Source organism: Crotalus tigris, unplaced genomic scaffold (assembly GCF_016545835.1).
Source record: "Crotalus tigris isolate CLP2741 ecotype Arizona unplaced genomic scaffold, ASM1654583v1 scf7180000017632.1879674, whole genome shotgun sequence".
NCBI classification, from domain to species: Eukaryota; Metazoa; Chordata; class Lepidosauria; order Squamata; family Viperidae; genus Crotalus; species Crotalus tigris.
In genome coordinates, this window is record NW_024096526.1 from 665,536 (window position 1) to 692,307 (window position 26,772).

A 26,772-nucleotide genomic window follows, 5' to 3' on the forward strand; every position below is an offset into this window, starting at 1 on the left:
TTTAAAAAAAAAAAGTAGATTCCAGTCTTTATGGTGAAGGAGACACAGAGGATATACGCAGCTCTTAAGGCCCCGTTGACACCCAGTTTTGTCTCTTTCAGATTTATGTGCAGCACCTGCTAAAAAAGAACAAGGAGCATGTCTGGAAGTTGATCAATGAAGGAAACTGTCACATCTACGTGTGCGGGTAAGGATGGCAAGGCTCTTCTTGTTCACAGATTTTCTTGCTGCAGTGAGCAGTCAGAAATTGACTTGAAAACAAGTAATTAGTAATTTTGTCCCTGGGGCAGAAGAGTTAGAAAGAAAACAGCAGTGCCGTGCTGGCTGGAAATTCTGGTATTAATATCTGAGGGCACCAGGAAAGGTTGCGAAGTATGTAAATTATCAATATGAATTTGCAGAAGAATTTGCTGAAAGCGCAAAAATGTTCAAAATAATTCAAGTTAGGGAAGTGGTTGAACTTCTCTGGATATAACGACTGAATGTCAGTCAGTCTCATAATATGGCACCCATCTGTCTTCTCACAAACTTCAGTCTTTAACTTCATCAAGAGAAGCTTTGATTTTGTTTCAAGAAATAGCCAACTATACGTCTAAGAAGCTTTCTTATGCCATTCCAACTCAGCAGCTGACCTAGCAACTATCCATGGAGACTACAGGTCCTATCAAACTGGCTTAGTTGAAGAAATTCTGTTTCCCTGCCCCAATCAGTAGATAAATGGCACAATTTTGGGAGGGAAATTCAGGTGGGGGCATTTCCTAGCTCTGCCTGGAAATAAATGGGACTGAAGTGGGACCTTCTGCATGCAATTGGACATTTAGTGTGCTTATGTCACTTAGATCTATAAAATACTATAGTCCTCACCTTGTACCTGCCCATCTTTAGATTCTGTTTTCCTCCACAGGGTTGAAAGGCAGAATTTGTCTGCACCCGAGTTCTCTGAAATTGGCAAGATGCCATTTCTCCAAGCCTGCTTATTGCGTTTTATCTCCCTTGAGTTCTAGCCACTGCTCTTCACTGACTTACCCTTTACTCTCTATTTTTTTCCTTCCTCCTAGTGATGCACGCAACATGGCCCGGGATGTTCAGAATACCTTTTACGAGATTGTAGCTGAATATGGCAAGATGAACCAGCAGCAGGCTGTGGACTATGTCAAGAAATTGATGACCAAGGGCCGATACTCCTTGGATGTTTGGAGTTAGGGGGCACTTATTGCAGAAAGGAGGGGTGTCTCAGGTGGCTGGTGGAAGAGCAGGGCAAGGACTCATCATTCTGCCTCCAGGGAAGCATCTGTGCATACTTTGACTTTCTCCAGCTCCTACCCCTTCTCTGTTAGACAGGATGAATTTAGTGGGCTTTGGTTTTCTATGGCAAGATCTAATTGCATTGAGCTAGACTCTCAGAGAAGTGGAGAAATACCGGCATGTCTCTCTCTCTCTCACTTTTTCTTTCTTTCTTTGGTTGGTAGCTGCTACAGGACATATCTGAGGGTGGGTTTCCTGCCTGTTCTTTGCCCAACAAAAAGGAACCACCCTTCTTGTCTCACAAGTATCTCTGCTTGGGTGGAAATGGTGCTTAGATGACCTTGGCCCTTCAACAGTCCCATTTAGCCTGATCAACAGGCCAGGGTCTTTCTTGGGTTGAACTGAAGAATATATTTTGGCAACGATTTTCATTTTGGTCAGTAGCTGGTTGTCGGGATTCATGTGGGATGGGTGCCAGGGAAATGTCTGAAGAGGAGGCAAAAGGAGTTTGGGAGGCAAGGGATAGCAGCAGTTGGAATTATCTTACAAGAAGGATCAGTAAAATGAAACTCTCATCTTCCTGTGTGTTAGCAGGCATGTGTGGAGGGTGATGGTGGATCTAGATGCTGTTCCTCAGCATGGAGCAGAGAGGAACCTGCTTAGGATATCTCAGTCTGTTCTTCCCCTCTTGGGGGAAACTTATTTTACATGAGTGTGAGTGCTCTCCAAACCACCCCTTCCATTTCTCCCTTGCTTTGTTCCTCACTGGGTGAGATCCTGGAACCCAGCTCTGATGCCTGCAGTCCCATGCTGCTCTTCTGAACCCCGATTGTACATAATTTTAAGAAGACTTCTTCTTGAAATAAAAGAACCTCTGATTCTTTTGTTCTGCCTCTTCTGCCTGTGTGTGGACTTTTGCGGGGAAGGGAGACTGGAAGTTTTGCCAGCTACAAAGCCATAGCTGTAATTGTTAAAACAGCAGGTGAAGAAGCTTTGCTTCATAAGAACCAAGCTTATTTATGTATACTTTGATTATAATTTAACTCTGTAGGGCCATGCATGAGAAAATGTGTACTTTCCCCCCCAGTAGTATATTTAGTTTTGCAATTTGCTTACTATCTACAGTCAAAACTTGGATGGGAAGTGGGAGAAAAGAAAAGGAAAGGAAGTGAAAAGTTCCATTACTGTAGTAGAGTTTGTCTGGGACTTTTTAAAGGGTATATTTCACCAGAATGCAAACATCTGCTGGTTAGAAGGTAGTGCTTCTAGCCTTAGTCACAACAATCTGGCATTTGGAGAAATGATCACCCTCCACTGGGTGATTATATTTTACCATTCTGGTGAACATCTGTGGGTAGACTGTCTTTGCCATGCTGCCTTCCTGTTAAAAAAGACATCTAAAGTCATAGCAGATTCTACAGACGCCCTGTACTTCATAGTGCTGTTTCAGGACTCAACATGCTAGGTCTAAAGTTCTGTGCCCTGACACATTTAAACATGCAAATATATTTTGCCTTGAGTATTCTTTTGCCCTTCTTGCTATTTTAATGTATTTATAAACTAACCAGTCTCACATGATTCAGCAACAAAGAAGTTATACCATCGCCAACAACCTAACCATAAATAAGTTACTTCAAAGGAGTATCACAAACAAACATGAACCGCAAAGAGAAGCAAAGGTAGGCACCCTCAGTTGGGACTGAAAGTACAATGAAATCAAGTTTTAACTCACAGATCAAAAGGATTAAATATTCCACAAGGTGCAAGTCTTAAAACTTTCAGGATCTCTCGACGGGTGGAGCAACTAGATAATTCCAACAAAATGACATTCGATGCATCCTAGTATTTTTTTTTAAAAAATGTTTATTTATATCCTGCCTTTACTATTTTTTACAAATAAGGTGGCAAACAATCCAACACACCTTCCTCCTCATATTTCCCCCATAACAAACAGCCTTTGAAGTGAGTTGGGCTGAGAGAGTGACATGCCCAAGGTCACCCAGCCAGCTTTCATGCCTACATTGGGACTAGAACTGTTTCCAGCTTTCTAGCCTGATGCCTTAACCATTAGACCAAACCAGCTCTCTAGGGCTTTAAACAGGGCTCCTTCCAATTACTTATAGTCTCCCCCCACCCCCTCCCAACATCATGTATCATTATCTGGAAATGTGATGTTGATCAGTGACTAAAATGCTTAAAAGAATGTGGAAAGGGAATTCTGTATTTATCTTCCCTGTAAATATCAAAACAAATTTTCTCCATTGCATACATCCTCCCATTCATTCTGTTAACAATCATTGCAGTGCAATTTCAGCTTTACCTATCTACCTGTCTCTGCATGATATAGATTAAACCAGTCATCTTCAGCCTACCTGCCCAATGATCTTGTTCAGCGATGACAGCTGTAACCCAGCACATCTGGAAATCAACCTATGAGAAAGACTGCAATAGTAGTCTTCCCTGTGCCTTCTGTCATGGCGCTTGCCTTATGGAACAGCTTCACCTCAGAAATATGGCTGGCCCCAATTCTGGTGGCCATCAGAAAGCAGTGAAGACCCTGGCTTTTCTCTCAGGCAATGGGGCTGGGACGTGGATGGTATGGTTGAGGGATGCAAGTTTAATCAGGGCCTCAGTGTTGCTTTAAATGTTTTAATTAATATTGTGGTTTTGATTCCTGTCTGCTGCCCATAATTCCTTCTGATAGACGGACAGCCATATAAGCTTAATAAGACTACCTCAAGGACAATCTGTGTGTTTTAGCTTATTTTGTCTTGTACCACATTTCTCTGTATCTACACATTAGACAAGAAGGGACCAACCAGCAAACCAGGGGATATGGGATTTGCAACATCTGTTTTAAGGGACAGGAGAAAATCAAAACATTGCTTAAAAATATCCAAATAAAACAGCTGAAAGAAATTCCAGTGCTTTGAACAATATTTGCATTGTTAGGTTGGTGATACACAGCTCTTCCACTTCCCAAGAATCTCAGGAAAGCTCATACCTCCTGTATATCACTGTAGCTCTAAAAAAGACTAGCTAGCCATTTTTTTTGCTGTGTTAGTTCCAAACTAGACTGGCTTTGCAAATTCTTCTGAATGCCGAGTCTTGGGTGAGGTTCATATGCCTTCTTGATAACGACCTGCCACTATTTAGGGCAGCTGGGGAAAATGCTGCCCTAAATAGAGACCAAAGATTAAGGCAACAGCCCTTTCATTAAGATAGCACCAAATCACTTAAGTAAAGGATATGCTTGCATTCAGAATAAAATCCAATGTTTCATCCATTAGAAGTCCCTTTAACCTTCCCCAACTATGAGAGAGGACTACAATTCCCAAGATTCCAAACCTTTGAGAATGGATACCATATCTTTCATGATCAAGTATATTACTGTTGCAGGCATATTTGCTACCGTAGGCAGTATCCAAGTGATGGTACAAATATCTTACTTTTTTAACCCCAACAATTTTGTATTTGAAACTTGCATTAATAGAATATTTATAACCCTTGCTTTCTATAGCATATGGAGAAATTCCTCATAGCAGTAAAGCACATTTTAAGGGATAAGGAGACTCATTCATCATATTTTGGGTAGCTGCTGTAAGACAAAGGCAACTATCAGATTCCACAGTACAGGTAGTCATTCTTCTACGTGTTCCAAATTGGTCTTCCCCAGTTTGATAGTTCTGGAAATGTGTGGGAGAGCAATTTTTCACAAAGAATAAGGCTTTCCTTAGTCGTCCTCCTTCTAAAATTGGGGTAGGAACCATCTTCTCTAGTTGTTGACCTTCCCCTCTCAGGTGGGTAAGCAGTACTAACCAAGGCTAAGTAAGGAATGATGGGAATTTTAATCCAAACACACAGACAGCTCTGCACTGACCTTAGCCAGCCAAGCATCTCACACAGAGGAAACTTTTCCCATCTCCCTCTTCGGCAAGAGAAAAAATTGGGAGAAAAAAAATTCCAAAGGCCAGTGAAGAAAAACTGCTACCAATCAGGCCATGCATGCTTTGGATTCGCACTATTTTCAAATGTTTTTTCAATGTAATGGGTTTCAGTGAGTCTATAAAGTTCCCTTGAAAATGGTGTGAACCCTCTTGATCGCATTTGCTGAGGTCCACAACTGGCCTGCTTGTGGGATCTGGTTGCTCATTCTAGGAGCAGAATGCTAAATTAGGTTTTTAGTGTGATTCAGCAGCATTCCTAAAACATGGGATTGTAGTCTTGAGACACATGATGGTGTATGGTGCCCTCCCAATAGAAGCCTGAGCTTTATGAAGTGTCTATGCGCTGTATTTAAGAATCAGCGGTTACATTCTTGAGATTCCAGAATTTTATATCCTTAACTTGGTACTATTTCCCTTGCCTAGAAGTGCCAGGGACCCAGGCTTTTCTACGTTCTTTATTTTCCAGCTCCCCCCCCTTAAATATGACAAGAATACATATTTAAAGACAACAATGCATGTTCAGATGTAGGCCAGCTTCTTCCAGTTATGGACGGAGATTGGAGGAGGCCAGGTGCCATCGCTGCTGCTGCTGCTTGCTCAGCCAACTATTATCAAATAAAGGTTATTTTCAGCTTCTCTGACAGGATGCATCCTAGGTGCTTGTGAATCCATGTTCCAAACAAAGAGCACAGGGTAGAAGCGCTAGGTCTTTGGCCCCTCAAGGGCTGAGAAGGCAACTCCAGGAGGAGAATTGCGACGAGGTGGCTGAAAGTAATCATGTCAGATGTCATAAAATATACACAGAGGAGGGAAAGCAGGCTCTGTATTAAGGTGTAGCTGAGAAACTGTCCCCTCTGCTCATAATAAGAAAGAAATCTAGGATAGGGGAACATTTCTGGAGATAGGGAGGAAAGAATCAACTCAGCAGAAAGAGTGAGAACACTCTTTGCCCATATAATCTGCTTCCAATAATACAATTAATGTCCTCAGTAATAAACATTAGATGGTCTAGGTTGAACCTGCTCCCTTCCTTTTCCTGTGACTCAGTTTGGGCAGACAGCCCCGTGCTTTGGAGGAAGGGTACAAAAACCATGCAGGTGTCAGCTGGGAGTTGTATCCAAGAGTCACTTGAGTTCCTCATACAGTACTTTACCCTAATCCTTGAATCTCACACCTGATTAAGTCCAGAGTTCCTTTTGGCAGCAGGAAGGCTTCAAGGCCCCACACTAGTGGCAGAAGCACTATTCAGACGTGGTTTCATTGACATCTGTATGCAAGAGAATCACAGGGAGGCAGGAGGAGGAGGAGAAGAACACCCAGCGTGCTGTGGATCCTTCAGTCAGCAGAGTAGTAGCACTCCTTCCAACAGTGATAACCAGGAAGGGGGAGAGGCACTTGAAGGCTCATTCCTTCTTGGTCTTATTCTGGAATTTCTGGTGAACAACTCGTAATGTGGTGAAGAAGTTGCCAGTAAAGAGCGTGAGGAAGGGAAAGGCGCACATCAGGACCTGCCAGTGCAATTAAAATAGTCAGTGCTTACTGCTTTAAGAGGAAGAGAGCGAGAGAGTGAGAGACTGAGCAGTTCTCAAAAGGATTGGACTGCTAAAGATAAATTTAGCAAAACTGTCAGGAATTCTAGAGTGGAACAGGAAGAGCAGCGCAAAGCATCAGAAAGGTATTTTACTATGAGTTTTAGTTCGAAGTGTTAAAGCAGCTATGTCTTTTGAGGCTTGTATATTTATAAGGCTGTCCTTAGCTGTCTTTACGTGTAGATGTACAGTCACTTTAATCAGAATTTGATCAGAATAGAATACAGCTGGAAGGGACCCTGGAGGTCCTCTAGTCCAATCCCCTGCTCAAGCAGGAGACCCTATACCATTTCACTTTGATGATGTTTTTAGAGAAAGTGTTGTTTTTATCCACACAATTGATTGGGAACAGCCTTGGAAGCAGCTGTATAAAAGGAGATAGCTGCTTTTAATGCTTCAAAGATGGGAGCTTTGCCCATACGAATATTCTTTGTGAAATATCTTTTGCACAAGCCCGATCTAAATCTGTTGGGGATGTAGCAATAATTGGAGGATCACAACTTCCTCATCCCAGCATACAGCATCATCTGAAGGCAGGCAGTAGCCCAATGACATTTGCTTACATGTTTTTGTACCTTCCTTTATTTATTCACATCCCAAACAGGCAGAACAATGGATTCACTAGCACTTCTTTTTTTAGCAGACAGACTGAATGGACAACACTGGATCCTCTTTTCAGGACACCTTGTTGGCACTGTTTCATGTTACATGGCATTTCCAGTTTCTGAAATCCAGTATGTGTTTCTTATTTACTTTGTTAATCTTCTGAAAGTTCCTCCTTCTGCCTTGCCCTACCTTTCAGTCTTGATTTTAGATTAAGATCAATTTGCACATGTCAATAAAGATTCTCCATTATCCAGCAGAGTTGTCTGGAAGTTGAGTCATGACAACTGGACCTTTTTGGTTTGAAATGTCTCGCTGCTGAAGAAGCTACTTGGGTAAGCAGCAAAATATTTCAAGTCAAAAAGAAAAGAACTCCAGTTGCCATGACTCAACTTCCAGATCAGTTCATACATGTTTATTTATTTATTTATTTATGAGACTTATATACCGCTTTAAGTGCAAGCACTCTCTAAGCGGTGTACACCAGTAAGCAATGTATATATATATTTTACATTGCCCGCAACAATCTGGGTCCTCATTTTACCTACCTCGGAAGGATGGAAGGCTGAGTCAACCTTGAGCCAGTGAGATTTGAACCGCTGACCTGCTGAACACAGTCAGCTAAAGTGGCCTGCAGTACTGCACTCTAACTGCTGTGCCACCTCGGCTCATTTTTGAGCCAACATTTCATCCCTACAGAGCAGCCCAGCTAACCTTAAAGAAGAAACAGTTTTACAATCAAGCCCTTGGAACACACACTTTTATTCTACCCGATGTTGGCAGAAACAGGGATTTCCCAACCATGCCGCCCTTTGTGGAATATTTTAATTTATTTATGTGATTTATCACCACTTTAGTCTGGAAGGATTCTATGACTGAAAAAGCTCATACTCTACCATTGAGCCATGATGTTCATCATTTACAGCAGGAGTTCCCAAACTCTACATGACTCTGAGTCTTAAAACAGCATGAACTTGTGGAATGCCTTCTCCCCATTGTATTAAAAACCTGAAAATGCTATAATAAAAATGAATTTGATTACTTTGTATAATTCTTGAAATCTAGGTTTCATTTTGAGGAAACCTATTTTCATTTTCCCAAGTCAGAAATATAAGGTAGGTGTTTTCTTGCCTGAAATCAATACTAGCAGGCTATAAGCTGATTGGCACACTCTCCTAGCCAGCCATGCTGAGATAACAATCCCTTTGAATTTTCTGATAACCTTCCATCCCCTGCCTGTAATCTTTTAAAAACTGTTATTCACACTATGAGAAAAGCGGATATAACGGGCAAAGGGTTTTGGGAGGATTACTGAGAGAGTTACATGTATTTTACCATGAGTATCACACTGGCAGTATTTAGAAGACATTTGGATATTTCTGAAAGTAATGACAAAGCTTGCAATTGATGCAACCGGGCCATGATTTTGAAAGTGTGGGAAAAGAACAGAGCATTTCCTCTTCCTGTGCCTACAAATTTACACTTACCTGCCATTCTTTGCATTCTGGATGGCTGGCTAGTTGGAAGAGTGTGACAGCATTGAACAGTTGCCAGAACTAGAGAGAGAGAAGATACCGTAATTGTTTTATTTGCAATATCTCAGATTCCCACCCTCAAAGGTATCGCTGTGAGATCACTTGCATCACTGTGAGACCACTGGTTTTCGGCAGTAGAACTTTTAGATTTTTAGCCAAAACACTCTCTTTCAAAACTACCTGAGAATTCTCTGCTCAGACGAGCATCCCTGCCGGCTGCCCCCCCCCCTCCCGCCGTAATTTCAACATAAAAACACAGGCTTTTTTGGCAGTTTAATTATCACAATAAAGCCTGAGAGTTTACTTGGGACAAAATACATCTCAAAGCAGATTATTCCATGAGTTAATCAATGGGTGCATCTAGGAGAAAAAAGACACATGGAACACTAGTCATACATCAAATTATTATTTCAATTACTCTTCATCTCAATCTCTCTTTTTTTTTTTGACACTCCCACCCCTCCAGCCCTGTACCAAGCACAGTGAGAAAATTAGGCAGTTTCCCCCTCTAAAAGCTGGCATTTGGGATGGGGAAAAATACAATATTTCTGTAAGGAGTACAATAGGTTTAAAACACAAAAACAGAACAAGGAATCAGATAAATTTTCTCAAACCACAAAGTATGGCTGAATCCCCTGTACCTGCCAGTTTCTATGGCGACTTGGCCTCACTGCCCTGCCCATGCTGCCCATACTAATATTACAATCCCTTGTAACAAATTCTCACTTTGTAAATAGGTTTGGAGGGGAAGGAAGCTTGTTCCTTTAAGCATCTCACATTAATCTTCATATAACATTATTATGAAGTAAAAGTTCAATTCTCTAATTTACTTTGTATATTTATAAAATGAAATAAAATATGTTATTATGAAATAAACGTTTCATTGACTCTCATTTAGTCAGTTGTTTATAAACAAAGTATACATCTACCCTGAAAAAGAGCTAGTAAGAGAAAAGACAAAATATATATAAGAACTCTACATTAGTCTACTCTAGTCTAGTGCGGGGGTAGGTAACCTTTTATGACTTGTGGACTTCAACTCCCAGAATTCCTGAGCCAGTTGAAGTCCACGAGTCATAAAAGAGCCAAGGTTGCCTTCCCCTGGTCTAGTGGTTAAGGCACCAGTCTAGAACCTGAGAGACTGTCTAGTCCCGCCTTACACATGAAAGCAGGCCGAGTGATTCGTGGCCAGTCATTCACTCTCAGCCCAACCCACCTCACAGGGCTGTTGTTGTGAGAAAAACAGGAGGCAGGAGGAGTATTAAGTTTGCCACATTGAATCATTTCTAAAAAAATAATAAAAGGCAGAATATAAACAGCTAATTAAATAAACTCCCCTGAAGAAACTATTCCCCTGTCAGATCAAATAAACCTGGTTTTGTCTTGCCGAGAGGAAAGATAATCCCCAAAGAAGTGAAATACACTTACTTGGCCGAAGAAGAGGAACGGAAGCAGGAAAGTGAGGCCTCTCCACATCCAGGACTGGAAACCTTCTGCAAGGAAAAATGCACAGCCAAAGAAATCAGGCCACGGTCCAGCAGTCCCAATGGCCTCTTCAGACTGACTGGAGATGGCAATCTTTGGAAGACTTGACAGTTAACACAGACCTCTCACCTCTGCTAGGCTAGCATTGCCAAAAAAGGAAATAGAGAAGCTTAGAGACAGGCAAAACATTGTTAAAAGTCTGCCTCCGCAAGAATAGAAGGCTCAACTCTTTGAGAAGGGAAGGGTAAGCTGGCTTGAAAAGCAGACCTATTTCCTAGTCAGATTCAGAATTTATTTTTTTTTGTAAAATATGTAACATGGCTATTAGCAATTCTCTGTTTTTTAAAAACTATACCTAGATGAGGACTCTAAAAATGTTAATATCTCTAAGCCAGAATGAAACATGATAAAAAAGTCCCCTCATATCAAGCTCATCAGGTGAATTCAGAGACACTCCTATGTAATTTTCTTGGCTACGGCATGAAATAGCCATTGCCTTATTTGGGGGTGTTTTTTCTATTTGCTAATATAGGTTACAGCCCTGGGATTCCCTTCAGATCTCTCATCCAAATATGAACTAGGCCTGATCTAAATTGATGACGCAAGCCTAAGATCTACTTCCAGTATCCAAGGCTAGGGAAAGACTGCAATTTGGAGGGATTATGGATCATACAAGCATCCCTGCAGGATGAGAACCGACAAAGCAAACCTAGACAGAAGCTTTTGCTGACCATATGGCATTGGCCTGCTGTGGCTTCCCAGCCCTAGTATTTCACAATGATCCCACTTTTATGGCCACTAAGAGCCCCCTCTTCCTCCTTTCAAAACCCAGTGACCAGAAGAGCATCTTCTGTAGGGATGACCTCACAACCATTAGTGAAGGAACATCCCCATCCCTCACACAGGAGAGTTTGCCTCAGCAAAGGAAAAAGAGAAAACAGAATTGCTACCTACCCACAGTGAGATCCATGGTGTGTCGTTCACCCAGAGCTCTCAGCCGGTACAGGCAACCACTCTGGTAATAATATTGAAGAAACTGGACAAAGCCTATCAAATTTCAGCAAGAGAGATCAAAATTCAGGGGAATAGCATATACACTAAGATACTGAAATTATTCATCCTTCATTGTTACTCTAAAGCAGAGGTAGACAACCTTGGCTTTTTTATGACTCGTGAACTTCAACTCCCAGAATTCCTGAACCAGCCAAGCTTAGTTTTAAACTTTTTCATCCATTACCTTTGGTGGTAGTGTGGTTTTTCCTTTCTTAAAAATAAAAACATGTAGTGTTCACAGTACTGGGGGGGGAAAAGCTCAAATACATTTGAGCTGCTTCAGCTATAGCAATTTGCCCTTTGCCTCACCGCCATCTCCTATGCCACTACCCTTTCATCTCAATTTCATCCCATGAAGAAACCCTTACATAGAATTGTTTGACTGCCCCTTATTCTCATTCAAACAGAAGCCTCCCTTAGAAAATGGCATTCTATGTTCCATGTTGCAGAATTCTGGCAATGTAGCTATGAAAATAAAGGCTGGAATTTATCATTTTACTGACCCCCTGATACTTGTGGGTCTTCAACCGCTTCCCTCCTCCCTCTTCTTTAATGCAGTCCCACTTACTCTGATACATGGAGAATGTGAGGAACTGGTTTCTGAACTTCTGGTACATAAGGCCATCTGGCCTGCAAAGATAGAGGGAATGCAAAAACATATCTGAAATCGGAATTCACTGACATGTGATGGACCCTGGCTATTCTCCTAGAAGGCTCCAGAAAGGAATTAAGTAAACTCTCAGGCTATTAGTTAAAACCACTGAAATCACAAGCATTATCCTCATTTTTTTCTTGAAATTGCCAAGACAACTGAGATAAAGACTCACCAAGTCAGCATGACACCTGAGAGGAAGGTGGAAATGTAGTGATGAAGCACCCACCAGCCTTTAATCCTGGAAGAGCAAACGTTAACCAGTTTCATTAATATATATTTTTTAAACACGACAGCCCAATATACTAAGACAATGTTGGGAGCTCTATTTGGAAGGTGCAAGGGCAGTAAGATAAGATAAGACAACCTTTATTGTCATTTTTTTACTGTGGGCACAACGGCACACATCAAAAATGAAATTTAGTTGCCTGCTCTCAAAGTGAAACATGTACATGACACGGCCTAAAAACATACTATATACAACATATGTATAGACCCACACCCCTACATATACATAACAAATAAATATTAAATACTGTCCATCTTGAATATATAACGGAAGGAGGAAGCTTGAGAGTTCATAAGGTTAATGCTATATAGAATGAAACTATGGCTGAATCTGGATGTTCTGCTTCGGATACCACGAAGCCTCCTCCCAGAAGGTAACAAGGAAAACAGGTCATGAAGAGGATGTATAGTGTCCCAGATAATCTTACGGACCCTGCTCAAGCAGCACTTCTGTGCTATGTCCTGGATGGGAGGGAGAGAAGTGCCAATGATCTTTTTGGCCATTCTCACCACTCTCTGCACCGCCTTCCTATCTGAAGCAGTGATGCTTTCAAACCAAACTGTGATGCTGTATGACAGGATACTCTTGATCGTCCTGTAGAAAGTGGTCAGGACAGGGGAAGGAAGATGTGCTTTTCTTATGCGACGCAGAAAATGCAGGCGCTGCTGTGCCCGCTTTACCAGTTTCTCACTGTTGAGCGACCAAGCCAGCCTACTCATTAGCTGCACACCCAGGAATTTGATGCTGGTAACCATCTCCACAGGTGAATCATTTATGCACAGAGATGTGTGGCTATACCTGCCTTTTCTGAAATCAACAATATCTCTTTGGTTTTTCCGGTATTTAAAACTAGGTTGTTTTCCTTACACGAGTTCACCAACTCCTTAACCTCCTTGCGGTAAGCTTCCATCTTGTCATTATGAATAAGGCCCACTACTGTTGTATCATCTGTGAACTTCACAATATGGTTGGTGGCAAACCTAGCACAACAGTCATGGGTCAACAGGGTGAACAGCAGCGGACTTAAGGCACAGCCCTGAGGAGAACCTGTGCTCATGGAAATGGTATTATAAGTATTTGTTCCAACTCGCACATATTGGGGCCTGTTGGTAAGAAAATCAAGAATCCAGTTCCACAAAGGAATATCTTGCACTGAACACCAAACACGGTGTCAATGACCATACGTTTAAGGAAAACATCTGAATTGCCTCTTGAGGAGACATACTCCCCATTCTACTCTTAAGATTGCAAAGAACATCCAGGAATGATTTTCTCCACAGAAATGCTGAAGAATCTCTGCAGTCAGAACAGGAAGTACTGTGCTAGATGGACCTGCCCCCTGACTGCATATGTAAGCCAGGGTTTTTAAGGAGATGCTTCCAAATTCAATTCCCTGAATTTTAAAGCCGGACTAGGAAAGATTTTGCAGAAAAGATACAGGGAGCACTGGCTAAATATATACGTGAGCTTAAGGAAGGAGAAATGCTGAACAGAAGCACTACTTACTTAGAACCATTGTTGATCAAGATGCTCTCTCGAATTGTCAGTGTGCAGTAATACCAGACCAGGAGAAAATTGAAGACAGCATCAGTTACCCTGTCATAAAAAGTGAGAAAGTGATGGGTCAATTTTAGTAATATAATTGTCTGATGAAGTGAGTGGCTGCTTGCCAGTTTCTATCCCTGGGCTAGAGGACACAGAACGTAGAATAGGATTGGAAGGGGCTTTGGAGGTCTTTTATTCCAAACTCTTGGCCCTGCCAAGAGATCCTATACCGTTCCAGAAAAATGACTGTCCAATCTCTTCTTAAGAACCTCCCATACTAAAGCACCCACAACTTGTGGAGGCAACCTATTCCACTAATTAATTGTTCTCACTGACAGGAATTTTTTTCCTTAATTCTAGGTTGGATCTCTCTTTAAAGATCAGCCAAGATCAGCTAAATGCAGATAGTCCTCGACTTACAATCAAAATTTGGGCACTTGGCAACCAGCACATATTTACAAAGGTTGCAGCATCCCAAGGCTCTTTTGTGATCTTACCAGGATGCTTCTGACAAGCAAAATTAATGAGGGAAGCTGGATTCGCTTAATGACTGCGTGATTCACTTAACAACCATGACAAAAATAAGGTTATAAATTCAGGCATGACTCAGTTAACCACTTTGCTTAGTCACAGAAATTCTAGTCCCAATTATGGTTGTAAGTCAAGGACTATCTATGTTATGTATGGACAAGGATCAGGGAGGCCTGGATTCTAATCCATGTTCACCCACAGAAACTCACTGGGGGAACTTTGGGCCAAGCAATCCAACCTGCCACATAACGGCGTTGTGGGATGAGCACGTGCCTAAGCTTGTAAAGTTACAAAGGGTGGGGTACATAGAACTATCAACCATTTATAGTGTACACAGTGTTACCAAGTGCCTTTTGCTGTAACACTATGGAGGGTTAACATTTTACTCCCTATGATTATTACTTCTTTATTAAAGAAACTTATATAGCTGTCCAAAATAACTATGGGCAGTGAACAAAATTAAAACATAGGACACTAAAAACAAAATGACCATTTGAAACAATAACCAATGTAAACATAAAATGCACAATCCTCAATTAACCATCTCATGCCAGCTCCATCAGCAACATTTCTTCCATTGCCTAAGGGAAAAACATCTTCACCACTTTGCTAAACTGTTAGTCATTTTAGTTATGGTATTTCATCAATGATGTAACAATCCCAATTTTAAGAGGTCCCTCACCACACACATAAAAAAGAAAGCGTGAGAAAAACTCCTCTCCCTCCATTACTGTATTCATGGTGAATCTAAGTTATTTTTCACATCCCAGAATAAGGGACAGTTGCTGTATGTTTCCTTCCCTCCAAGGAAATGGCACCAGTCTGTTCACCTCTGCTCCAGTGATGGGAAGATTCTGCCATTTAAATAATCCTCCCTTTTAATAACAATGGAAGTTTTGCTGGCTTTCCAAAATCTTTCTCATCTGCATAGAAGATGGTAACGCTGAGCTGGGTGTAAGCCCAGGTGGTAAAGAATGGGAGGGAGGTGTCACTGCTTCTACCTCTTATCACTATCAACAATTAAAGTTGGCAGCTTACAATTTTTAGCAGGTTTACATTTACTGGATGTCTAGTAAAATTAATCTCACTGTACTGAAGTGCTGCTTCCTTCAACACCTGGTTGCCTTTCCAAGAAAGGAAGCCGTCTCTGCCATGCCACTTCCCAAAGTCCTCTAAGGATTGGAGGTAGCAACTTCAGCTGGCTGAAAGGAAGGGGAGAGATTGTCCAACTTTCAGGACTGTGCACTCACCTGGAGTTAAGAAGGAAGCGGCAGGTGAAGGAGATGATGAGCAAAATGATGGTGAGATAAAGCTTGAACTTCTCGTACTCATCCTTATATGCAAACCTAGATGGGGCGGCAGAGAGGGAGGGGGAATAAACCAGTTCCAATAGCCATTTGTAATCCTGGCTCCAAACCAGCTATCTTTCAAGTACCTTGTGACAGTTAACTCCCCAAATCCCCAATCCTAAAATGGAGTTCCAACATAATCTGAAGGATGGTAGATGGAGAAGAGCTTTTGAAGCTCTTTATCTACAGGGAGTCTTCAACATATGCCTGGAACTGAGTCCAGAATTACAGACACATGTCATTGCAGTTGTAAGTTGAAGCACTCACATGACTGGAAGTAATTTTCTGGCCTTGTTTTGCCGTGGCTATGTGAGTGCTGCAGTCAAACACATGCCATGGTTGTTAAGCAAACCCATCCATTTAAATGCGTGGGTTTTTGCTAGAAACCAACAAAAACATCATGAATCGCAGTTGTGTGATAGCAGAATGGCTGGAGACTGCTTTATGGGCCGCAGAGAACCTATTCCATGGCTATCATAACTTTGAACAGCTGTGAATCAATTGGTCACTGAGTGAGGACTACCTGTATGGCAATGAAATGTCTGTGACTATAATAAATATTGATTTGATTTGAAAACTCTTTGGAGCTTGGGACTCTGATATCTTAAGGAACACCTTATTTTCATATGAGCCTGCCTAGCAATGAGCATCCAAAAGCCTTCTCTAATGTGGTGTCTGGTTTTATTAAGGGAAAGCAGGAACAAGAGTTGTTAGAATGAAATGGAATGAAATACCCTCCCTGCAGGCATTAATTAAATCAATTAAATTTTACTTAGGTGAGTATAGTTCTTTTTTAAAGAATACACCTGTGTTTCACCATGCATTGTTCTGTGCCTCTGTTTATAATTAATCTGATTCTGTACAGGATCTTGTGTTACGACCATTAGGGTCAGTAACTATTCAAAGTTACAGTGGCGTTGAATAAATGTTATTTACGATAGGTCCTCATAATTCTGACTGTTGCAGCATCCCCACAGTTGAACGACTGTCTTACAACGTTCCCTGTATTGGGAGAGTTGGCAGGAAGTCAGTGTCATATGAAGGCCTTGCTTAATGACCCACATGGTCCCCACTTATTGACAGCAAGAAAGGGATGCTGATCATCACTAAGCAAGAGGGTCATGTGATATTCTTCTTTACAACCGCATTACTTAGTGATAGTAGTCCCAGTCCCAACTGCTGACATAAGCCAAGTCAAAAACAACATACATATAACATACAACACCTAGCATCTTGGCTTATTTGATTGGTTTTGTGGCTTAGCATAGCAGTCCCCAACCTTTCTGTCTCCACGGACTGGTAGCAGCGCTGGCAGCTGCTGGGGTGGGGGTGGGGAGAGGGGATGGTTTAGCATGTGAAACCTAATCCAGTGCATGCACAAATAAAGCTTTGTGTGCTCGCCCACTGCTTGCATGGCCCAGTTCCCAATGGGCTACAGACCAGTATCGGTCTGCGGCCCAGGTGTTGGGGACCCCTGGCTTAGCACACTGAGAAACTTCATTTGCATATTCTGAAATTTAAAAGGGGGTTCCTAATCTGTAAAACATCTCAGCAAGGAGATAAACCATAATCAGTTAGCACCTACTTGGCTTGTTTGCTCAGTAGAGTGACGTTCACATTTCCCAGCACCAGATTCAGGTACAACCTGCAACACAATAGAAAGATGGAAAAAGTACACCTCCATAACAACAACCTGAGTCATACTAATCTCACATTCTGGGCATACTCAACAACTCAAATTAATCTTCAAGGAGTCATAATAAGATATATTGATCAGCTGCCTGATTCTTTTTGACAGCAGCTGTGAAAACACTGCATTAACAGGGTATAACATGTGATTTTGCTATAATTAACTATAATTAGCACACAACTGACATCTGTTCTCAGAGTTACCAAGAGCTGGTGGCAGCAAGCTAACTAGAAACACCTTTGGCTATAGAATCATACTGGAATTCTCTCAGATGAAATATCTGCCTATGTGAGAGAGTTACCAAGAGCCGAGGTGGCGCAGCAGTTAGAGTGCAGTACTGCAGGCACTTTAGCTGACTGTGTTCAGCAGGTCAGCGGTTCAAATCTCACCGGCTCAAGGTTGACTCAGCCTTCCATCCTTCCGAGGTAGGTAAAATGAGGACCCAGATTGTTGGGGGCAATGTAAAATATATATACATGGCTTACTGGTGTACACCGCTTAAAGAGTGCTTGCACTTAAAGCGGTATATAAGTCTCATAAAATAAATAAATAAATAAATAAATAAATAAATGTTTCCACAGCCATTGGCTATAAGTAGCTAAATGGAACATCTCCTTATATTTTATTTATTAAATTTATTCGCTGCTCATCTCACTATGATGTGACTCTGGGAGACTTACTGTTAGATAAGATTATATTATAAAAAACAAAAACAATCAATAAATACATTAAAATTAAACAAATAGCTTAGATACGGGGTTGGTGGGAGGTATACAATAGAGTGAAAGTGGGATCTTCCACAGATAGTCCTTCACTTAACAACAGTTCATTTAGTGAACTGCCCCCACCCTCTTGGCTCTTCTAAAGGCCTTAAAACTTGGTTTGACAGATGGCCTGGGACCTAGATATGGGTATGTCATCCTGGAGGTGGAATCATTAAATAAATACAGATAGTCCTCAACTTACAACCACAATTGAGCCCAACATTTATGTTGCTAAGTGAGAAAATTGTTAAGTGAGTTTTGCCACATTTTATGACTTTTCTTGCCACATTTATTAAGTGAATCACTGCAGTTAAGTTCGTAACACAGTTGCTAAATGAATGTGTCATCCCTATTGACTTTGCTTGTCAGAAGGTTGACACTGCAGCTGTCATAAATGTGAGTCAGTTGTCAAGCATCGGAATGTAAATCCCGTGACTATGGGGATGCTGCAATGGTCATAAGTGTGAAAAATGGTCATGAAGTCACTTTTTTCAGTGTTGTTGTAACTTTAAGTGGTCACTAAACAAACTGTTATAAGTCAAGGACTATCTATGTTTTATTTATTTTATTGTAAGCTGCTTAAGAGTCACCTGTGAAACCTCAGTGGCAATGTAAATCACATAAATAATCAAGCAAACTATTAAGAGCAGAATCATTCTTATTTCCCTGTTAATTTGGGGGAATTCTAAGTTCAGTTGCCTTACCCATTCTTCTTTGGCAAGTATGCTTCCATTTCAAAAAAGACATCCTGTCTCTCTTTGATCATGTTTTGCAGTTCTTCGAGAGCATCCTCATCCTGCTCCTTGTCAGGAAGAGACTTGTACCTGTACAGGACCGGGAAGAAGGAACCATGTTTCAAAGAAGAGAGCAAGTATTGAAGCCCCCCTTAAACTTCCAAATCCAGCATCCTAAGCTTTCAAATCCTGTTTCATAGCCTCCAAGCCTTGGCCTTGAGATTCTGCCCCCAGAATTTCACACAGAGATTTTTCTCCCAGCTGTATGTGGAGGAGATGGAAACAGGTGAGGATCAGGGTTGGAGTCCCAAAGGTGCTTTTTCAAAAGGCAACTGAACTTTGTTTTTCCTTAAGGTTTTATAGATACTTTCAGAAGAAAGCCAGAAAGTATCTCCAACCATGATGTCTAGAGAGATTCTCAGTCTTCCCGGTCATGGCTGTCCCAAAGGGGCTTTTTAAAAAGGCAATTGCTAGCCTCCTGCTCCCATTTTAAGTGAACCACTGGGGTATGTCACAAAGGAACCTGCCTTATCCAAGCAGTAATGAACAGCCTTTCCCAACATACATTTCTGAGCATTGGTACGCTATTCTCAAAACTAATATCTGGCAATAGAAGGGTGTTATGAATGTATATTCAGGATATAAAATCTGCTTCTTCCTCTTGAAAGGCAAGAAATAACATGCAGAGGGGAAAGCTATCGGAGTCCACAATGAACATTTCCTTTGAAAGTCTTTTGTAACATCAAATTGCCAAACAATTTAGATAAAAAAGCTTCTAAATCTCAAACTGACAACCTAATTATTACAATTCATGCAAGATTTATTTACAAACCAGCATGGTTTTAGTAGATAAGCAAATATAATGTTGCAGAAACAAATATCTGGAGAGCACTATAGCTTATTTCAATTATCATAAATTTAATTTTAATAATAGTTAACACTGCTGCTTCAACAATCAATCATTTTATTTTTATTTTCCCTGGTTCCCGTAAGGAGATTAACTCTTCGACCTCAAAGGCAAAGGCTCAACCTTTTATAATCTTGCTCCATTTAAAATCTTTCTGCCAGCTGATGTGTGGATTTATTCAGAAGAAACACCCCAAATTTCTGGCTTAAACACAGATTGACAGCACTGCACAACATAATGTAATTAGGAGTCTTCAAACTTGGCAACTTTAAGATTTGTGGACTTCAACTCCCAGAATTCCTCAGACAGCTAATTGAAGTTCACAAGTCTTAAAGTTGCTAAATTTGGAGATCCCTGATGTAAACCATACAATATTCAATGGTCACAAGCTTATTTAAATTAGCTCTGAAAGAAAACCAAATTTAGCTCAGTTTCCTCATAATTGTTAGTAAAAGGAATGTGTTTAGACATGCCCAAAGATTCATTAAATAGCATTTATCCAAACAAAGTTTAAAATCATATCATCAGTAATCCCCAGAATGTAATAAGTGAGTTATACATGCCCAATTCTTACTAAATTCAAGCTAAGAAGTAAAATGAAAGATTTCTCAATCAAGCTGATTTTTTTCACAGTGGGGGATACACTACAGTACTAGCACATGGAACAGACAAGCAGAAGTTTGAAAAAATTAACCCAGAAACCAACAATATACTATCCCCAACCCCTGCATTAAATTGCTGTTTAAAATTGAAATAGTCCAACTCATAAGCTTTCAATGTTCTCACCTAAACACGAGACAAAAATGCTAAAATCTCACCTTTTGTTGTTGTTGTTCAATTGCTAAGTTGTGTCCGACTCTTTGCAACCCCATCGACCATAGGCCTCCTTGTCCTCCACTGTTTCCCAGAGTTTGCCCAAATTCATGTGCATTGTGTCAATGACCGCTATCTAACCATCTCATCCTCCACTGTCCCCTTCTCCTTTGCCTTCCCTCCTTCTCAACATCAGGGTCTTTTCCAATGAGTCCTCTCTTCTCATTTGGTGGCCAAAGTATTTCAGGTTCAGATTCAGTAGTTAAAACCTCATCTAATATTAATTTTCAGCATCCCACCTATCACTCGAATAGGTTGACAGCTCGTGGCTTAAATTCTGTTCCTACCACCTTCTCCTAACTTTTGTGCTGAGACAGAAAGTGCCCAAATAGAAGCAAAGTGTGCAAAACTTTTCAACAGACTGATTTTTCACTTTTAAGATGGACTAACAGAGGAAGGGAAGAATATAAGCTATTAAACAATTTTCAAGTTTGGTTGCTCCGTGGTCTTCTTCAAATAAGGGAAGAAAAAAAGGAGTAGGTAAAAGAGCTGATGCACTTGAAAAAAAGAGAGTCAACTCAATCTCATGGTTCATAATTCAAATTTTGGCATTTAGATATAATACAAAAGTTATCTGCCTGCTCAGGAGTTAATACATATGACTTGTCCAAAAGCACCTCCACTCAGGCATTGCAAACAATATGGAATAATGACTATAAACATACTTCTTAAGAGCCAGAGAGAGCTCCTTTAGTTGCTTTTTCTGTCGTGAAATGGAGCTGGAGATGTTGCTTTGGAGCTTTGTCAGCTCTTCCAGCTTCTGTTTGTATTGCTTTTGAGTTTCCTAACAAAAACAAGAACAGAGTATCACAGCTTAGAACAGAAACTTGACATTTTTCTACAATGCAAGTTAGTACATGCACGGTAAATAAAAAGCTGGAAAGCTTCATTATTAATAACAGACATGGGTGGGAAGGTAGCCAGTACATTCACTTATTTCAAGCAGTTCCCAGGGTTCTTTCAAAAATCACCTCAAACTGTGATTGGTTGTGCAAGCCATAGTCATGAAGTTATCCAAAATGCTAAGTTATACACCAGCTTTTCCGAACTGGGGCACTTGCCAGATATGTGCACTTCGACTTCCAAAGTTCTCAAGTATAGAGTTCTGGGTTCTTGTTCACACATTTAGCAGGCCTCCAAACTGGGGAAAGCTGTTATAAACCATCTATTCATAAAGACAATGAATGAGTTAACACATATTAAACCATAATTTATTATATAAACCACAATACCTGGGACCATACATTGTTTTAAGACAATTGCATCCTTCTGAAACCACAGAAACTTTAAAAAGTTTCATTGTCTACTGGTATATTACAACTTGGACTTCAAGGTTCTAGTAATGACATTTTAAACTTGGAATAGCTTGAGATTGTGGTACTTGAAGAACCTCTTCCAATATATACCTACCTGATCCTAAAAATCTATAATGTAGAAGAAGCCTCCTTGCTATCCCAGAGCTGGAAGAGATGTACTATTTTGTGATGCAGAAGAAAGCCTTCACTATTATGGCATCCTGGCCTTGGAATACTCTTTCCTGGATCCTGACTAGCACTGATATCATCCATTTGAGACAGACAAAGACCTGACTTTTTACTCTCAAATTTGGACCTTAATAACCATCAGGTCACCATGCCTTTAAAGCAGGGCTTTTCAACATTTTCAGACTGTACCACTTTTAGCACATGACAATATTTGAGTACCACCAGTGCTTAGCAAGGTGTCAAAAACCTGATGACTAAAAAAGAAAAGGGGGGGGGGATTTTGGGTTTTACTCATTAGATTCATTTGTTGTTATAGAAATGGCTAGTTTATAATATTATGGAAAAGTAAAAAGTTGAGGTTCAATGTTAATGCTTCCTTCTACTGCAACAGAAGAAGTCTGTTCTTCTTCCCTTCTCCCCCTCATTTTCCCCCCTTTTTTCCTCCCCACTGTATCCTACTATTTGCTTTTGTATTTTATCCTATAATCTAATAAAATGTTACAAACTGTAGAAAAAGGTAAAAAAGCAGTGGTTTTAATTTCTTTGGTGGCTAGTTCCTTTGCTGATTCACTTTTCCTTTGCACTGACAAATGTATAATGAATTTATCCATATTTATTAATATGCATCACTACCAGCTAGCTCAGGGGTCTTCAAAGTTGGCATTTTAAAGACTTGTGGACTTCAACTCCCAGAATTCCTTAGCCATCATGGCTGGTTGAGGAATTCTGGGAGTTGAAGTCCACAGGTCTTAAAGTTGCTTAGTTTATAGACCCGAGCTAGCTGGTCAGCCCTTCTTCCTCTCTCCCTCTCCTCTTCTTCCTCCCTTCCACTGAGCTCTCCTTCCACAGTGTAGTAAGAATGCACACACCCCCAGTCCCTTCCCTGTACCCTTAAAGAAACAGGAATCAAGCACAAAGCAAGAAAGGCTCACAAAAGCCTCCCAGAATAAAGAAACATTAAACTCTGGTTTTTTTTTTCTTCCTTAAGCTGCCTCAGGTGTCTCAGTTTAAACAGTATAGCAAACAGGCTCAGGTAGTTGCAAAAAGTGATAACCTTAAATTAAGCCTGTTTACCTACAAAGAAAACTTGCTAAAAGCCACAGACAGACTCAAGATAAGGGGGTAAAACTAATTACATTTGTTTAAAGGGATCAGTCCTACGAAGCCAACACTTTGGACTCATTGCTAGCCTTTGTGAAACAGACTAAAATATTCCAATAACCAAAGCACACAAACCAAGCCTCTGAATTACAAAAAGCTGTAATTACAAAACTGTATAAAAATCCTTATGGTAATCCATTCAAGCTGCCAGTTGACCAGGAACCCACTAGCTTCCGAAATAAACCCACCTCCTTTCCAACATGCTCATCTGCCGGCTTTTCATTTCATCAGTGCTGATTGCATTCTCCTGGCTGGAGAAAACAAACCAGGGAACCTTTTTTTCAGCAACAGCTTCTTCTTCTTCCTTGTCTCTTTTTCCTTTCTGCCTGCTGAGCTCTCCTTCCACAGCTTCTTCTCCGTCCTCTTCTCTTTCCTTGTTATCTTTTTTCCCCTTTCCTGCCAAAACCCACCTCCTTTTATAGCCTCTCCTCCCCCCTTTTCTTCAGTTCACCTCCAGTTCTGCGCTATTTCTGGAAGCGCCAATCAGCTGGAGCCCTGTGTTCCTGGGGCTTCTGCAGAGCCCCGACAGTCCTGCAGCTCCAGCTGCCTCTCCCTCAGGCTTGGGTCACCTCAGCTCATTCCCCTCCCCTGCTACAGTTCTCTAGGACAGTCGCATACCACCTGCCACATGCTAAAGTACCACAGGTGGTATGCATATCATTGGTTGAAAAGCCCTGCTTTAAAGAACCTCTTTGTTGCATTTTAATAGTCTAGCTTTGTTATATATTGGTTTTCTAATCTAATCATAATTCACCAAAAAGTTATTTAAATGGCAAACAAATTGAAAATATTTTAAAATAAGTAAGTTACAAAATGTTAAGCCACAGACCCTGAGTTATAAACTACAGTGGTTAAATTCACACAATGTACAGGTAGTCCTCAAATTATGACCACAATTGAGCCCAAAATTTCTGTTGCTAAGCAAGACAGTTGTTAACTGAGTTTTGCCCCATTTAACGATCTTTCTTGCCAGTGAATAAATGCAGTTATTAAGTTAGTAACACAGTTGTTAGGGGAATCTGGCTTCCCTATTGACTTCGCTTGTCAGATCACAAAAGGTGATCACATGACCTCGGGACACTGTAAACCGTCATAAATAGGAGTCAGTTGCCAGGCAGCTGAATTTTGATCACATTACTATGGGGATGCTGCAATAGTCATAAGTGTGAAAAACCTTCATAAGTCTCTTTTTTCATGGCTGTTGTAACTTTGAATGGTCACTAAATGAACTGTTGTAAGTCAAGGACGACCTATACTAAACAAACAACCCCATAATGGCTTTACAAGGTGCTTGAATCCAGGAGGTATCAAGTAGCTTATCAGCCCAAAATGGTTGACCAGAACCTTCTAATGTTTCTCTGCTTGTGGAAAAGTGGGGAAAGAGAGAAGACGGAATTCAGAAACTGGCCCTTTTCTGATAGTACACTGATGATGTAATATCACTAAGCAAGACTGTACTTTGGTCTCAATGCAGAGATGTCTGCGCTTGCTTGGCAGAGCTGCAAGTACAGCCCTGTTGCTCAATTTATTGTACTTCACAAGGCTAAGGAACAACCTTTCAATCAGGACACAAGATGCAAATACAAGTCAGAATGGTGACAAAGTAAACTCCGTCATTATTCAAGTTTCAGTGCCATCTGAAAAGGTATGTCACAACTATTACAGAGGACAATTATTTGTGCTTTGTATGCAAATGTAGAAGATATCTGGACACAAAGGTCAGTAGATGTTCCGAAGTCTAGGTGCAGCGATACAATATCAGATATTCCCTTACTTCCAACTGTTGTCCTTTAATGATCAGAAAGTTCCTAAGTATCCATCGAATTGCAAAGTCCAGAGAATTCCCTCCATTCTTGTTATTCTGCTCTGTTATTCTGTTATTCCCATCCTTGGGAATCAGAATATTCTTTTGATAAGCTGAATTATCAACAGGAAGGAAGAAACACCACCCACACATTCAAATATCATTGCAAAATTCCTCCCTGTATCTTTGCTATTTCCATGTGCACAGACCTCTTTTTCTTTAATTAAGGTGTTCTTCAATTAAGACTCCTTCAAGTCAAGCTTGACTTCAAACTATGTAGGTCTCTTGGCAATAATACAGAAGTGGTTTGTCACTGCTTTTTCTAGGTTTTTTTTTTTTTTTACTTTCCAGTCTAGTCTATGGTCTTGGTGGTCTCTCATCCAAGCGCTAATCAACTCTGATCCTGCCTAATATTTTTAAGAGCAACCAAGGTCAGCTAAAGGATGCCACCTGTTCTGACATCTGGACTAGGATCAGGGAGAGCCTATTTCAAGCCCACCCTTAATCCATTGTAACTCACTGGGTAATTGGGATCAATCATTTTTTTCCCCAGCCCAACCAATTTCATAGGGTTAAAATTCCTGTATAAACTGCTTTGGGCTCCTGATGAAAGCTGGGATGTATACGTAGTAAATAAATCAATCCACCAGAAGCTAGGTTTGTATAACCAGATCTATTCAATGTCTACAAAAGCATTATCTACCAAGCCTGATTAGTGTTTTTCTGTTTCATTCTTGATCAGTTTCATTCCTGATCATGTAGTGTCCTTCTGTGTACAGCACTTTGTTTAGTGACCGTTCAAAGTTACAATGGCACTGAAAAATGACCATTTTTCATAGTTACATTTGCAGCATCCCTGTGGTCGTGATCAAAATTCAGATGCTTAGCAACTGTTTCATATTTATGACAGCTGCGGTGTCCCTGGGTCACACCTTTTGCGATCATCTGACAAGTAAAGTCAATGGGGAAGCCAGTTTCACTTAACCAGGTTACTAACTGATCAACTGCAGTGTTTCACTTAACAACTGTGGCAAGAAATGTTATAAAATGGGGCAAAACTCACTTAAGAAATATCTCACTTAACCACAGAAATGTTGGGGCACAATTGTGGTTGTAAGTCAAGGATTACCTGTATTGCACAAACTCGGACTCCTTGGTAATGGCAATATTTTATTTCTCAATCAAATTCATATGGCCACCCATTCATGAAAAGTGACTCTGAATGGTGTATAGCAATCAGTTGAACACATACATACAACAATCATATAATAATATAAGAATCAGTATTAAAAATTAAATATTATAAAAGCAAAATATACAAACCCCAGGCAAAGAGAGAATGGAAATATCCATCTCAATAGTGGAACCAACTGGACATATCTCCAGATCACTGGGACCTCCAGGCCTGGTGACACAATCAGGTCTTGAGGGACTTCAATAGGGAAGAACTAATCTGATTTCAGCTAGAAGAATATTCCATAAGGCAGGTGCCACAGCAGAGAAGATCTGCTGCCACGGTTCCACCAAATGTA

At 40.7% G+C, this 26,772-nt stretch overlaps 2 protein-coding genes across 4 annotated transcripts in view; one reads left to right on the top strand and one right to left on the bottom strand.

The window, feature by feature from the left end:
* Positions 1 to 2,129, top strand: part of LOC120304256 (NADPH--cytochrome P450 reductase) — a 54,642-nt gene extending 52,513 nt beyond the window's left edge. For all 3 annotated transcript variants that reach the window (XM_039334625.1, XM_039334622.1, XM_039334623.1), the window contains exons 15-16: positions 102 to 187; positions 1,059 to 2,129. In XM_039334625.1, coding sequence (XP_039190559.1) covers positions 102 to 187; positions 1,059 to 1,203 — 231 coding nt within the window. In that variant the 3' untranslated portion in view covers positions 1,204 to 2,129. The remainder of the gene's footprint in view (positions 1 to 101; positions 188 to 1,058) is intronic.
* TMEM120A (transmembrane protein 120A) overlaps positions 1,479 to 26,772 on the bottom strand; it is a 28,720-nt gene continuing 3,426 nt past the window's right edge. Inside the window, exons 2-12 of the mRNA XM_039334626.1 lie at positions 21,457 to 21,575; positions 18,982 to 19,101; positions 17,409 to 17,468; positions 15,725 to 15,820; positions 13,905 to 13,994; positions 12,285 to 12,350; positions 12,026 to 12,087; positions 11,359 to 11,451; positions 10,348 to 10,412; positions 8,872 to 8,940; positions 1,479 to 6,700 (exon numbers count right to left, since the gene is read on the bottom strand). Of these exons, the coding sequence (XP_039190560.1) occupies positions 6,596 to 6,700; positions 8,872 to 8,940; positions 10,348 to 10,412; positions 11,359 to 11,451; positions 12,026 to 12,087; positions 12,285 to 12,350; positions 13,905 to 13,994; positions 15,725 to 15,820; positions 17,409 to 17,468; positions 18,982 to 19,101; positions 21,457 to 21,575 (945 nt within the window). The 3' untranslated portion in view covers positions 1,479 to 6,595. The remainder of the gene's footprint in view (positions 6,701 to 8,871; positions 8,941 to 10,347; positions 10,413 to 11,358; positions 11,452 to 12,025; positions 12,088 to 12,284; positions 12,351 to 13,904; positions 13,995 to 15,724; positions 15,821 to 17,408; positions 17,469 to 18,981; positions 19,102 to 21,456; positions 21,576 to 26,772) is intronic.